Below are 14,577 nucleotides of genomic sequence, written 5' to 3'. Positions count from 1 at the left end.
ACTGTCGAAGCTGCATTGGTAAAGTACCGGAACTTCAAGCGCTGATAGAAAGCACCGAAGCTGAAATCGTTATAGGTATGGAAAGCTGGCTGAAGCCAGAGATAAATTCTGCCGAAATTTTTACAAAGGCACAGACGGTGTTTAGAAAGGATATATTGCATGCAACTGGAGGTGGCGTGTTTGTTGCTGTCAGTAGTAGTTTATCCTGTAATGAAGTAGAAGTGGATAGTTCCTGTGAATTATTATGGGTGGAGGTTACACTCAACAACCGAGCTAGGTAAATAATTGGCTCCTTTTACCGACCTCCCGACTCAGCGGCATTAGTGGCAGAACAACTGAGAGAAAATCTGGAATACATTTCACATAAATTTCCTCAGCATGTTATAGTCTTAGGTGGAGATTTCAATTTACCAGATATAGACTGGGACACTCAGATGTTTAGGGCGGGTGGTAGGGACAGAGCATCGAGTGACATTATACTGACTGCACTATCCGAAAATTACCTCAAGCAATTAAACAGAGAACCGACTCGTGGAGATAACATCTTGGACCTACTGATAACAAGCAGACCCGAACTTTTCGACTCTGTAAGTGCAGAACAGGGAATCAGTGATCATAAGGCCGTTGCAGCATCCCTGAATATGGAAGTAAATAGGAATATAAAAAAGGGAGGAAGGTTTATCTGTTTAGCAAGAGTAATAGAAGGCAGATTTCAGACTACCTAACAGATCAAAACGAAAATTTCTGTTCCGACACTGACAATGTTGAGTGTTTATGGAAAAAGTTCAAAGCAATCGTAAAATGCGTTTTAGACAGGTACGTGCCGAGTAAAACTGGGAGGGATGGTAAAAACCCACCGTGGTTCAACAACAAAGGTAGGAAACTACTGCGAAAGCAAAGAGAGCTTCACTGCAAGTTTAAACACAGCCAAAACCTCTCAGACAAACAGAAGCTAAACGATGTCAAAGTTAGCGTAAGGAGGGCTATGCGTGAAGCATTCAGTGAATTCGAAAGTCAAATTCTATGTACTGACTTGACAGAAAATCCTAGGAAGTTCTGGTCTTACGTTAAATCAGTAAGTGGCTCGAAACAGCATATCCAGACACTCCGGGATGATGATGGCATTGAAACAGAGGATGGCACACGTAAAGCTGAAATACTAAGCATCTTTTTCCAAAGCTGTTTCACAGAGGAAGACCGCACTGCAGTTCCTTCTCTAAATCCTCACACAAACGAAAAAATGGCTGACATCGAAATAAGTGTCCAAGGAATAGAAAAGCAACTGAAATCACTCAACAGAGGAAAGTCCACTGGACCTGACGGGATACCAATTCGATTCTACACAGAGTACGCGAAAGAGCTTGCCCCCCTTCTAACAACCCTGTACCGCAAGTCTCTAGAGGAATGGAAGGTTCCAAATGATTGGAAAAGAACACAGGTAGTCCCAGTCTTCAAGAAGGGTCGTCGAGCAGATCCGCAAAACTATAGACCTATATCTCTGACGTCGATCTGTTGTAAAGTTTTAGAACATGTTTTTTGCTCGCGTATCATGTCATTTCTGGAAACCCAGAATCTACTATGTAGGAATCAACATGGATTACGGAAACAGCGATTGTGTGAGACCCAACTCGCTTTATTTGTTCATGAGACCCAGAAAATATTAGATACAGGCTCCCAGGTAGATGCCATTTTCCTTGACTTCTGGAAGGCATTCGATACAGTTCCGAACTGTCGCCTGATAAACAAAATAAGAGCCTACAGAATATCAGACCAGATGTGTGGCTGGATTGAAGAGTTTTTAGCAAACAGAACACAGCATGTTGTTCTCAATGGAGAGACATCTACAGACATTAAAGTAACCTCTGGTGTACCACAGGGGAGTGTTATGGGACCATTGCTTTTCACAATATATGTAAATAACCTAGTAGATAGTGTCAGAAGTTCCATGCGGCTTTTCGCGGATGATGCTGTAGTATGCAGAGAAGTTGCAACATTAGAAAATTGCAGCGAAATGCAGGAAGATCTGCAGCAGATAGGCACTTGGTGCAGGGAGTGGCAACTGACAGTTAACAGAGACAAATGTAATGTATTGCGAATACATAGAAAGAAGGATACTTTATTCAAACACTGGTAACAGTTACTTCTGTAAAATATCTGTGAGTATGTGTACAGAAGGATTTGAAGTGGAATGATCACATAAAATTAATTATTGGTAAGGCGGGTGCCAGGTTGAGATTCATTGGGAGAGTCCTTAGAAAATGTAGTCCATCAACAAAGGAGGTGGCTTACAAAACACTCGTTCGACCTATACTTGAGTATTGCTCATCAGTGTGGGATCCATACCTGGTCGGGTTGACAGAGGAGATAGAGAAGATCCAAAGAAGAGCGGTGCGTTTCGTTACACGGTTATTTGGTAAGTGTGATAGCATTATGGAGATGTTTAGTAAACTCAAGTGGCAGACTCTGCAAGAGAGGCGCTCTGCATCGCAGTGTAGGTTGCTGTCCAGGTTTCGAGAGGGTGCATTTCTGGATGAGGTATCGAATATATTGCTTCCCCCTACTTATACCTCCCAAAGAGATCACGAGTGTAAAATTAGAGAGATTTGAGCGTGCATGGAGGCTTTCCAGCAGTCGTTCTTCCCACGAACCATTTGCGACTGGAACAGGAGAGGGAGGTAATGACAGTGGCACGTAAAGTGCCCTCCACCACACACTGTTTGATGGCTTGCGGAGTATAAATGTAGGTGTAGTTCGGATTTTCCCCATGATGTAGAGTTTCATTACAATCTTTCTTTATTGCATCTAGAGCGTCAACGAAAGATACAATTTGTCAACTGTTTGACAGCCTCTACACAAGATGTCTTTCCTTGCATAGATGGGTAAATGTCTAATTAAAATTCTAACCAATCTCCCTTCCACCATCAGTTTATCTAAATACTTCACCCGTATTAAGTGCCAGTCAAAATATGTTCTCATTCTCTTGTGCACTAGCTGACCAGTATTTCTCAATTTTTACAGTATCCCATACTGAGGCTTCCCCTAAAAGATACCCCATATCAAATTTAATTTTCTTAGAATCTTCCCAGTTCGTTGGCAAAGTTTGATTGAATCTTTTCAAAAATGAGTTGTATGTACATCCCCGACCGGCTTAAACTTAGGGAATTGCCTGGATAATCCTGAATTTGCCCCCATTGTAGAGCAGTCATCTCTTCACTAGTCAATACCACGTTAGGAGAAGTCATCTTCGTGTCTTATCGTGGATGAGTTTGAATTCTCTCCGTAGATCATCCATACCTCACTTGGTATCACTAAGTTAAGAAGATAAAATAGGAGATACATTCCTGGATGTTACTTTCTTGGAAACTTTTCGATCTATAAGTTCTTCCACCTGTTCCTCCAAACTATGTATATTTATAACGTCAGAGTTCGCTAGTTTCTTTCTGAAATTTCTTTCTACAGTATCTGCTCTTGTATTCAAACCTGTAATTTGTGATTAGATAATTGGTATCAACTTCTCTTGCTTATCAACACTCTCTCTTACAGTATGTAATCTCTGCTTTACAGCATCGAACTCAACATTACATACATTTCCAAATGATCCTAATTTTTCATCGATTTCAATGTCTACCTTATTACATTTTCCCTCAATATCAAAATCTAACCTTGTTGCTAAATCTTGGATTTCATCTTTCTGTTTCTGACTAAAGTCAGTGAATAGTTGATTTACATGAAGGTTTAAAGATGTCATTAATTCTTTCTTTAAATCTAATTTCAAATTTTCAACTTTACCATGTACTGTGCCACATTCAGTCTTTAGTAAACCTTTCTTTGAATATTCAAGGTATCAATCTGATCATTTAGAACTTCACTTTGAGTATTTAAAGTAGAATGTACCAAACCTATTGCTTTCCTTAGAGTTTCATTTTGAGCATTTAATGTAGAATTTGAAGTTTTATTTAATACCTTTCTTAAAGCAGCTGAATCTGCCCTCTGGGCACCTAGTTTTTCACTTAAAGTTGCAATTTGAGTATTTGAAGCTGCACTTTATGCTTTAATTAAATTTGATAACTCAGTCCGGTCTGGCATTTCTGTACTGATTCTCATACCCAGGCTGGTTCTGAAGTTTCTCCAGCTAACTGTACGTTTTCCATGGTTTTACCAATTTTAGATCTAGTAAGCATTTAAAAAAATAATACTAAGTGTAATAAGTACACAAATACAGTCTATTGAACAGTTTCTTCAGCTTTATACTCAAACAATTATTGTTTTACCCTCAGTCAATGTAGAGTTTTAGGCTGCATCGGTGAGTGGGTGTGGAATCAGCACCAGTGAACAACAAACTGTGCCAGTGTCATTGGTCGCTGGTTTCCACGTCGGCATCAGCGCAATGTGGAATCAGCACCGGTGAACAGCAACTGGTGTGGGTTTTAGTGTCGGCGTCGCCGCGATGTGTGTGAGAGCAGTATACTCCCCACACTGGATCTTCTTAGTTGAATTATTCTTGTCGTATCTCTTCTTAGTCTAATACATCAAGGTCTTCTTTCCATTCTTTTAATGTTATTACTTCCTTACGTCTTTTCCTTTGCTGCATTCACAAATTTTCCTTTTCATTTGATTTCTGGGCGAAATCAAGTTTCTCGTGACGGTTTTCTTGCCTTGTTATACTCGGTTGCTATGACAACATGCAACATCCGCTTCTCTTAATTGCGTCTCTAATTCCCTTTTTTTCAGGTCCTGTCATGTTCGCCATGTTCTAACGCTTTAGACAGCAAGAAGCGATGTGGAGCTGGTTTGCACACTTCCCACCTCTCTCCCATAGGTTGACCTACTTGGTATGCACAGCTGATCTTCTTCTCTGAATAGCTGATCACGTTGATCTCCAAAAATTTCTTCTCTGAAGAATAATGCTGGTTAAGGAAATTTATCAGATTCTCTCTTTACTCTTGAAATAATTTGGTACTCGAAGAATACTTTTAGTTCAGTCATGGTATATTTCAACTTCCACAGAAAACAAATTCACCATTTCTCATATTAATATTTGAACTCGTGCAAGTCAACCAAGTTGTCAAACATTAGACTCTATTAAGATACATGTACAACAGGGTTGGTTTAATAACCACCATAAAATATGAACATGTCTTGCTTCTAGCAAGTCCAACACATGAATTACTTAAAAGTCTAATCTCATTTCTTCATTTGTTCTTAACAGTCATCACAGTCACTAAACCAGCAAAGAATAGCACAGGCTCTTCTCTACTCATACACTGAAACTCTATGGATTCTACAGCAGGTACTTGTCGGCTGCCGTTTGGCTGCCGCGTCCACATTTGCTCGGAAATTCTAAAAGCACTACACTGTTATGTCTTTGGCATAGTGTGTCATCTACATATTTCCTATAAAATTCACTTTTCTTTGCATGGTGTTCTTGGCTGATAAATAATTTTTGTTGCAAATGATTTTCGTGTATGTCAGGTATGAAATCAGGTACCATGTACGTGATCCCATTGCTAGGGCATCACACTGATTGAAAATTATGCCATTAAAAGTAAAGGGTTGTGATTTAGGATTATCTAGAGGAGTTCCATGAAAGCAGCAGTCTCTGTAGATGTAAATTTTTTAGCTTCATAAGATTCTTTTGGATTACTCTTACAGTTTCTCGTATGGGTATGTTTCAGGAATGGCTGGTAAAGTCAAGGGATAAACACTCAGCATGTTTGGGGAGTTTTTTGGCTTTTAGTTTTTCAGCTAGTATCATGCTGCTTTTATAGAATATGTTGCTTCATATTTTTCATTATTTTATTCAATTTATGAGACAGTTTGTGTGCTGCTCTATTTATAGAATCTACCAAGGGGTATTATATTACCTTCTTCATGAATTTTTGGCTGTGCTCTTGACCATGGTGCCCTTGGGTTCATACATGTGAGATATTTCTTTCCAGCTTCTGTCAATAGTAAATGTGTGTTCTATAGTTGTTCTTTAATTTCACTGTGAAATTGTTCAGCTTCTTTAGTTGATTCTTAATTTTTCTTTGGAATTGTTTTGTTGGGTCTTTTTATGTGCATTATTAGCACCATAGTTTAGCCTATGTACTTGTTTTCTTTCATCACAACTTATGTACTGCCTTTGTAATTATGGATCGGTTGCTTTTCAGTTATTTTTTATAGATTTTACTTTCTGTAAATAATAATATATAAACAGCGTTAGTCTTAAAAATTAACTGCATTATAGAAAGTCCCATTAAATAACAGTAACTGAGATATATACCACCATAAAGTAATAAAAACTGAGCAAAATCAAGCTCCCACATCAGTATTGTAAAGAACTCACAAAAGATTACACAGATCTTGTTAGATAATTAAGACCATTTCATACATTTTTCTTTACTCGTTGTTTTCTTTGCTAAGTTTTCTGGCCAGAACAGTTTTTTAATTCGTATCTGCACTCCTTAGTTTTGAATGTAGAAATTACTGTTCCCATGTCACTTCTTTGTTTTATTCATCGTGCTGAAATGTAAAAATTGGAGTGGATTTCTCATCTGTCTTCAGCTCTAAGAATGTCAAATATTATATACTGCTTGACAAAAAAGTGAAGCATCCATAACTAGAGGAGGAAATTAAATAAGCTTCACAGGTTGAGAAGAACGTGATGTTATATGATGTTACATCCCTTCAGCCTGGATCCCTGGACAGATTTGGTTGGGAAGGGAGCTATAAAACCATAATATCCTCTCCTGAGGCAAGTTGGCTTTCTGTTGTAACTGATCCTTTATATCCTGGGGACTGACACTGGGATGGAGTCGCCATCCCACACACATTCTAACACAGACAGAGCTAGGGATGTTGTTGGCCACGGGAGTATCTAAACATAATGCAGACAGTTCATAGAGACATGTATCATGAGGATGCAGGATGTCCGTGACATACCATAGTGCTGTCAGAGTTCCTTGAATCTCCACTAGATGTGACCTAAGTCGTACCTGCTGGCTCCCCACACTATGATTGTAGGAGTAACACCATTTGTGCCTCTCCAAAATACTGAAAGAAAGGTACCTCTTCCCAGGATGCCGTTATACTCATTGATGATGTTCTTCTGGGGTGACATAGAATCCCAGTTTAACACTGAACACAGTGCAGTGCCATTCGTCAGGAGTCCATGCTTCCCCATCATGGCACAATTTCACACAGTCATTTGTGTTGTGGTGTTACCTATGCTCGGATGGTAATTTCGTAGTGTGGCTGCTGCTAGTCTCTGACCAATGGTGTGGGATGACGTAGAATGTTGCAGGAGTCCATTACTTGGTCTTGGATGGCAGTCACAGATCTGAAAGGGTTACAATAATAACCATCACAATAAGTATTTCTGTCCCTTACGTTCCCATTCATTTCAACATTGGGCTACTATGACATCTAAATGCCCCACAAATCTATATACTAGTCAATTAGCCGGTCATATGGAGACCCAAAATGAGAACCTTTCCAAATCATGTCACATGCTGACAATGCTGTCTCAAACAAGTTTGCAGCACCTCTGTGTCCTTCACAGTTGCGATTCAATATCTGTTGATGTCCATGCCCATTATTTACCCTATCAGGCCTTGTAACAACACTAAATATGAACAAACTAATGCACTCTGGTGGCTGTTCTAATTGTAACCGAGAACTGCAACTCTATTCGTTGGCATACCATTCCATGGCATGTTCATCAACAAAGTTACATTGCCAGCTACGTCTTCTGGTTACTTAATTTTCCCTCTCAGCATTAATTCTGTGTCACTGATACAATTCTCTTAATTTTAAAATATACTGAAAATCAGAGTATTAATTGTAATTTCATTTTCTGTGAAAGAATCTGTTTTCCAGGGTGGGGATTGAATTTCCAGACTAGTGGCAACTACATTCCTCTTGACGCAGACAAGAACATAGAATCATCTGTTCTTTCAAATTACCAATAGTTAACATGAATGATTATTTTAAAATATGGGACAAATACAGGAAGTGTAACTGCAGCAGTGTTAATGTGACTTGTACTGGTACTAAGTTATTTTCTCGTAACACTGTGGAGAACGTTACTATTTTACATCATTTATTAGTGAATGGGAAATACCAAGCCTGGGGGTGGAAGGGTGGTGAAAATAGATGAAGGCCCCGGGAGTAGACAACATTCCATTAGAACTACTGATGGCCTTGGGAGAGCCAGTCCTGACAAAACTCTACCATCTGGTGAGCAAGATGTACGAGACAGGTGAAATACCCTCAGACTTCAAGAAGAATATAATAATTCCAATCCCAAAGAAAGCAGGTGTTGACAGATGTGAAAATTACCGAACTATCAGTTTAATAAGTCACAGCTGCAAAATACTAACGTGAATTATTTACAGACGAATGGAAAAACTGGTAGAAGCCGACCTCGGGGAAGATCAGTTTGGATTCCGTAGAAATGTTGGAACACGTGAGCCAATACTGACCCTACACCTTAGAAAATAGATTAAGGAAAGGCAAACCTTCACGTTTCAAGCATTTGTAGACTTAGAGAAAGCTTTTGACAATGTTGACTGGAATACTCTCTTTCAAATTCTAAAGGTGGCAGGGGTAAAATACAGGGAGCAAAAGGCTATTAACAATTTGTACAGAAACCAGATGGCAGTTATAAGAGTTGAGGGGCCTGAAAGGGAAGCAGTGGTTGGGAAGGGAGTGAGACAGGGTTGTAGCCTCTCCCCGATGTTATTCAATCTGTATATTGAGCAAGCAGTAAAGGAAACAAAAGAAAAATTTGGAGTAGGTATTAAAATCCAGGGAGAAGAAATAAAAACTTTGAGGTTCGCCAATGACATTGTAATTCTATCAGAGACAGCAAAGGACTTGGAAGAGCAGTTGAATGGAATGGACAGTGTCTTGAAAGGAGGATATAAGATGAACATCAACAAAAGCAAAATGAGGATAATGGAATGTAGTCGAATTAAGTCGGGTGATGCTGAGGGAATTAGATTAGGAAATGAGACACTTAAAGTAGTAAAGGAGTTTTGCTATTTGGGGAGCAAAATAACTGATGATGGTCGAAGTAGAGAGAATATAAAATTTAGACTGGCAATGGCAAGGAAAGAGTTTCTGAAGAAGAAAAATTTGTTAACATCGAGTATAGATTTAAGTGCCAGGAAGTCGTTTCCAAAAGTATTTGTACGAAATGTGGCCATGTATAGAAATGAAATGTGGACGATGAATAGTTTCGACAAGAAGAGAATAGAAGCTTTCGAAATGTGGTGCTACAGAAGAATGCTGAAGATTAGATGGGTAGAGCATGTAACTAATGGGGAGGTACTGAATAGGATTGGGGAGAAGAGAAGTTTGTGGCACAACTTGAGTAGAAGAAGGGATCGATTGGTAGGACATGTCCTGAGGCATCAAGGGATCAGAAATTTAACATTGGAGGGCAGTGTGGAGGGTTAAAATCGTAGAGGGAGACCAAGAGATGAATACACTAAGCAGATTCAGAAGGATGTAGGTTGCAGTAGGTACTGGGAGATGAAGGAGCTTGCACAGGATAGATTAGCATGGAGAGCTGCATCAAACCACTCTCAGGACTGAAGACCACAACAACAACAACAGTTTCAACTACTTTCTTCTCAAAGTTCCTTTCATGTTTTTGGATGAAAGAAAATTTTTTTGCAGGTGCTACATCACATTAACTACAGCATTACATCTTCATCGTGGTGGAAGTCCAAAGGGGCCTGCTGGCACAGGAAAAACAGAGACTGTGAAGGATTTGGGAAAAGGTCTGGGCAGTTATGTCATTGTTGTGAATTGTTCAGAAGGCTTGGACTATAGGAGTATGGGACGCATGTTCTCTGGTAAGTTGCTAATGTTATTATTTTTATATTGCATTAATTTTGTAATTTAATTGCAATATTTCTCCTTTTTGTAAGAAATGGTAGTCATATTGCTCCTCCCAAGATTCCCTGGTTAAGACAAATTTTCAGACTTCTTTTATCATTTCAACACAATTATTTAGACCCTCATCAAACAAAACTCATCCAGATAACTATCTAATGACCTTAGGTCTCCCACTGAATGTGTTTTATGTAATTGACCATAACACACAAACAATTTTCAGCAACTGCCATTGTTTTATTGAAAATACTAGCTAAACCTAAACATTTTAAAATAAGTATATATTCTGCTTTATCCTAAATTTCTTGATATTACCAAAATTAACTCAACCTAAGACTCACCACAGGTTCTCCACAGACACCTTAAAACTGCCCTCATTACATTATCAAATACAGCGACTACATACATAATCAAAAGTGATAAACTGTTGCTATACTCCACGTCTTGCTTGTAGCTGACTGACAACAGTCCTCTTATGGAATATGTGTGAGGTGGCTGGGAGCAGCAGTTGGGGTTCATTATTGGCAGCATATTTCCACTTGCATCATACATTAGATGTCTTCAAACAGAAACAGCAACACAAACATTAGCAAATGTCAAAACCTTTTTCATTCATTGTTGGGATAACCCCATGTCATCTTCAAATTTGTTTAATACTGCATTTTAACTATTAGAATTTAATTTTTTTACACACTTCAATTACTTGAATTGGCTCAAATTTGTTCTTCTGATTATTAGCAACTAGTTACAAATACTCTGGCATCTGAATATTGGAATCTGAATGTTGGCATGTTTCTATATGAGAATAGTATTTGTTACATGTTACAGAATTTGGAATGACTTTCATTTTCAGTTCCAATATTATTCTTTCTTTTGTGGTTTTCTGCATTTTTATTGAAGAAGAAGTGCTAATAAGATACAAGTAGAAAATATTTCTAAAAGTTACACATTGAACCACATGTTGCTGGATTTGTATGTTTGTCAGCCTTGTTCAGATCATCCTGTTCCTTTGCTGGTAAGAAAATGCTTGTTTTGTTGAAGGTATTGTTAATATTGTAGGCATGTTTTATTAAAAGACAATCAAATAAAAATAAAATAAAAAAAATAGTGATAAGAAATTGTTTTTATTGCCATTTACTGTTGAGAACATGTTCAAATGAAGACATTTTAAAAATGTACAATGAATTTTCACCACTTATGATCACAAGCTCCTCCTGCAGAGAACAAGGATGAAGAGAAAAGATACTTCAAATTACATATGATTGTTCCTGATAAAACAAACAGTAGAAGCCACAACTTTGTTTATATGTTTATTTTACCAGGCATTAGACTTCCATGCAGTTTATTATTATTATCCTGTTCCTCAACCAAGATGGCTGCAAATGACAGTTGTTCGCTGCACTTTTTCCCCATCAATCTTCTGACAGGTTTGGTGTGACCCACTATCATTTCCTCTCCTGAATCAACGATTTCATCTCAGAGCACTTGCAACTTACATCCTCAGTTATTTTTTGGATATATTCCAGGCTCTGTCTTCCCCCTAAAATTTTTACCCTCTACAGTTACCTATAGTGCAGTGGAAGTTATTCCATGATGTTCAGCACGTTTTCTATTGTAATGTCCCTTCTTCTTGTCAGTGTTCTTCTTATGTTCCTTGCCTCATCACAAATTATGTGGAGAACCTCCCCCAAATGTATAACATTGGGAAGTGAACAATGCAAAGATTTTGGATGCTGCCCTGCTTTAGAACTAATGTAAACATATACATACAAATATTATTGTCTCCTCATGGCATTGTCCCCAGATGTTTAGTTATCATTATTCTTGCTGAACTGCTTTTTACTAGTAAAATCACCCTGTCCGTACACAAAGCTCAATATTATGTGAATGAAAGACAGTCTCCATTTTTAATTTATGCTCTGAATTTAGACTGTCAAAATGCAGAATAAATGTTAATACTGTGTTTAATCAGGTAAATCTGGTAGTTACTGTGCCATAAGAAAAATCCAGTTGAGAAAACTAAAATTATGAGATAGAATTTTTAGTACTGCCAGTAGACATATACAAAAGTACATGCAACTGTCCAAATTTTAATGTACTTTTATACATGTCCATCAGCAGTACTAAAATTTCACATCCCGAAGTTAACTACTCCCCAGTAATTCTGTCTCATCCTTTTGCAGACATAATATTTGTGACATTGCAGGTTTGGAGGTTAATCATATTTTAATTGTGCCCTGCCCCTCCTTTTCTCCCTTGGAACTGCTAATTATGTATGTAAAGTTGCACCAATGTTTTATTGTGTAACCAGAAAATAAATTAGAGCTATATTAAGAAAGATTTATAAACCAGTGCCATATGTGAAACATGTTTCTGTTTTCATTCTACCTTAGGACTTGCACAGACTGGTGCATGGGGTTGTTTTGACGAATTTAATCGCATCAACATTGAGGTTTTGTCTGTGGTTGCACAACAGATTTTGTCTATCCTCTCATCATTGTCACAAGGGGCCAAAAGATTTGTCTTTGAAGGGTGTGACATCAGCCTTGTTAAAACATGTGGCATATTCATCACTATGAATCCAGGTATGTTTCTTTATTTGAACAGTAAGGGCTAGCATTAGCATTAGGTTATTGAAACTTATAATTGTATAGAGAGTGTCATTACAGGTTTGAAATCATAGCTGCTGCAATCAGTAAAAGTGGTGTCATGTCCCCTACTCAAAATGTTGTGTAGGAGGTCCTATTTCTATAGCTTTGGTACTTGACAGTTGCTAGTCTTACTGTGGTGTAATGCCATGTTTAAACCACTCTACCACCAACAGAAATATGAATATGATATGGAAAGTTCTGGCAGAATTTAAATAATTTAGTACTAAACATGCGCACGTGCGCCCACACACACACACACACACACACACACACAAAACCAAAACCTATACATCTATATTATACCGGCTAAATGTACAATGCCAGACTGAAGTTCTGCGTGTAGACTGGGAAGAGAAGTGGTTTTGGGTGGAATGGACGAGGGAGAAATGGGATGATGAGTGGGAGGGAGGATTGGGGAAGGGTTGCCAGTGGCTTGGATGAAGGCAGTTGGTGTAGGTGTAGAAATACAGGAGGGAGAGGCAGTAGGTGCACGGGGTGGGACTGCAATACACAGGCACCAGTAATACCAAGCGCGACATGGTGACATTGGAGTGAGGGAGTGCATTGGGAGGGGGATGACAGAACAGAGGAAGGGAAGACTGAGGGAAAAAGGGTGTGGATGCAGAATGAGCGAATTGGAGGCTCTGGGATGGGGTGTAGATTGGTGTGGTGCAGGGGATTAACAGAGATTGAGACCAGAAGGATTACGAGAACAAAGGACGTGTTGCAAGGATAAACCCAATGTACGTAGTTCAAAAAAGCTGGGGAAAAGGGTCCAGATGGCTCTGGATGTGAAGCAGCCATTGAAATTGCTCATCAGTGTGCTCCATCACTGGGCAGTCAACTCTGCTCCTGGCCACAGTTTCTTTGTGGTCATTTATTTGGATGGACAGCCATTTGGTAGTCATGTCCACACAAAAGGTTGTGCAAAAACTGGAGCACCTACTGCCTTCATGTGACCTGTCAGCCACCTATCCCCACCCATTCCTCCCACTCCCCTCCTCCTCTTTGTCCTCACCAACTCCATCCGGCACAACCCCTCACCAAAGTTGACTTGCAGAACTGTGGTCCTGGCATTGCACCTCCAGTTGACATGATGCAGTTATAGGTGTGTGTGTGTGTGTGTGTGTGTGTGTGTGTGTGTGTACTGAAGTTCAAAAAAGGATTTGTCCGAAAGCTAGCAAAGTCTTCAGTCTTTGTTTATGTGTCTGTCAACAATTCAATACCTGTATACTACTCAGTGAGTTGTTATTTTTATTCCAAAATTACTTACTAGATGAAACATTAGTGATAAGAGAATAGGTAATATGGGCTTTATCATATACTGCCTTCCTTTAAGTTTTTAGCTCATATTTCTTGTTGTGTGTCAACAGGCAAACTGCTAGTTGAAACAGGCTAATGAAAACATAAATCATTAGCTTATATTTCTCTCTTTTTCTAATGCTTGATTATTGCTTTACTAAAATTAAATACAGCAAGACATATGGAAAAAGTCTTGTTTGATATAACTTCTGCTGGATTGATTAATGCTTCCAGAATTATAAGTTAATGCAAGAATAATCAAGACTTTAGCCACAGACCATCACATAGTAATTCACCTTGTAGCTACACAAAAACTAAGAAATTCTCTGTAGTGCATGAATATTCCATAAATAGAATAATCTTACTGAGTAGCATATTGTGCTGTGCTGTGCTGTGCTGGTGATGACTTCAGAGCAGTGGTTGTCAAGCTTTTTTGTGCAAGAGCAGATAAAAACATTGGGAGGAGGCACGTTGGGCCTCATATGTACCTATGTTATTACTAATTAGTAACCTACTAGATTCCCCCCCCCCCCCCCAATGTTACTTGCTGCCAGCTTCAATGACCCCAAAATTGTGACACTTTTAAGTGCCTGACAAAGTTTTGACATGTTGTCTGTGTGAGCGGATGATTAACTGATTATATCCTTAAATTTAAATGTGTTGTCCAATATGAGACCTGATCACAAATTTTTACTAAATGTTTTGAATGTTATTTTTATTCTGCTGGTTGTGTTGTATT

General features: G+C 38.7%; 1 protein-coding gene across 1 annotated transcript in view; it reads left to right on the top strand.

The window, feature by feature from the left end:
• LOC126195572 (dynein axonemal heavy chain 2) overlaps window positions 1-14,577 on the top strand; it is a 957,657-nt gene that overhangs the window by 375,553 nt on the left and 567,527 nt on the right. The window contains 2 exon segments of the mRNA XM_049934198.1: window positions 9,667-9,845; window positions 12,279-12,470. Coding sequence (XP_049790155.1) covers window positions 9,667-9,845; window positions 12,279-12,470 — 371 coding nt within the window.

Source organism: Schistocerca nitens, chromosome 7, assembly GCF_023898315.1.
Source record: "Schistocerca nitens isolate TAMUIC-IGC-003100 chromosome 7, iqSchNite1.1, whole genome shotgun sequence".
In the NCBI taxonomy this organism is placed as follows: domain Eukaryota; kingdom Metazoa; phylum Arthropoda; class Insecta; order Orthoptera; family Acrididae; genus Schistocerca; species Schistocerca nitens.
This window is presented reverse-complemented; position numbering and strand designations above follow the sequence as displayed.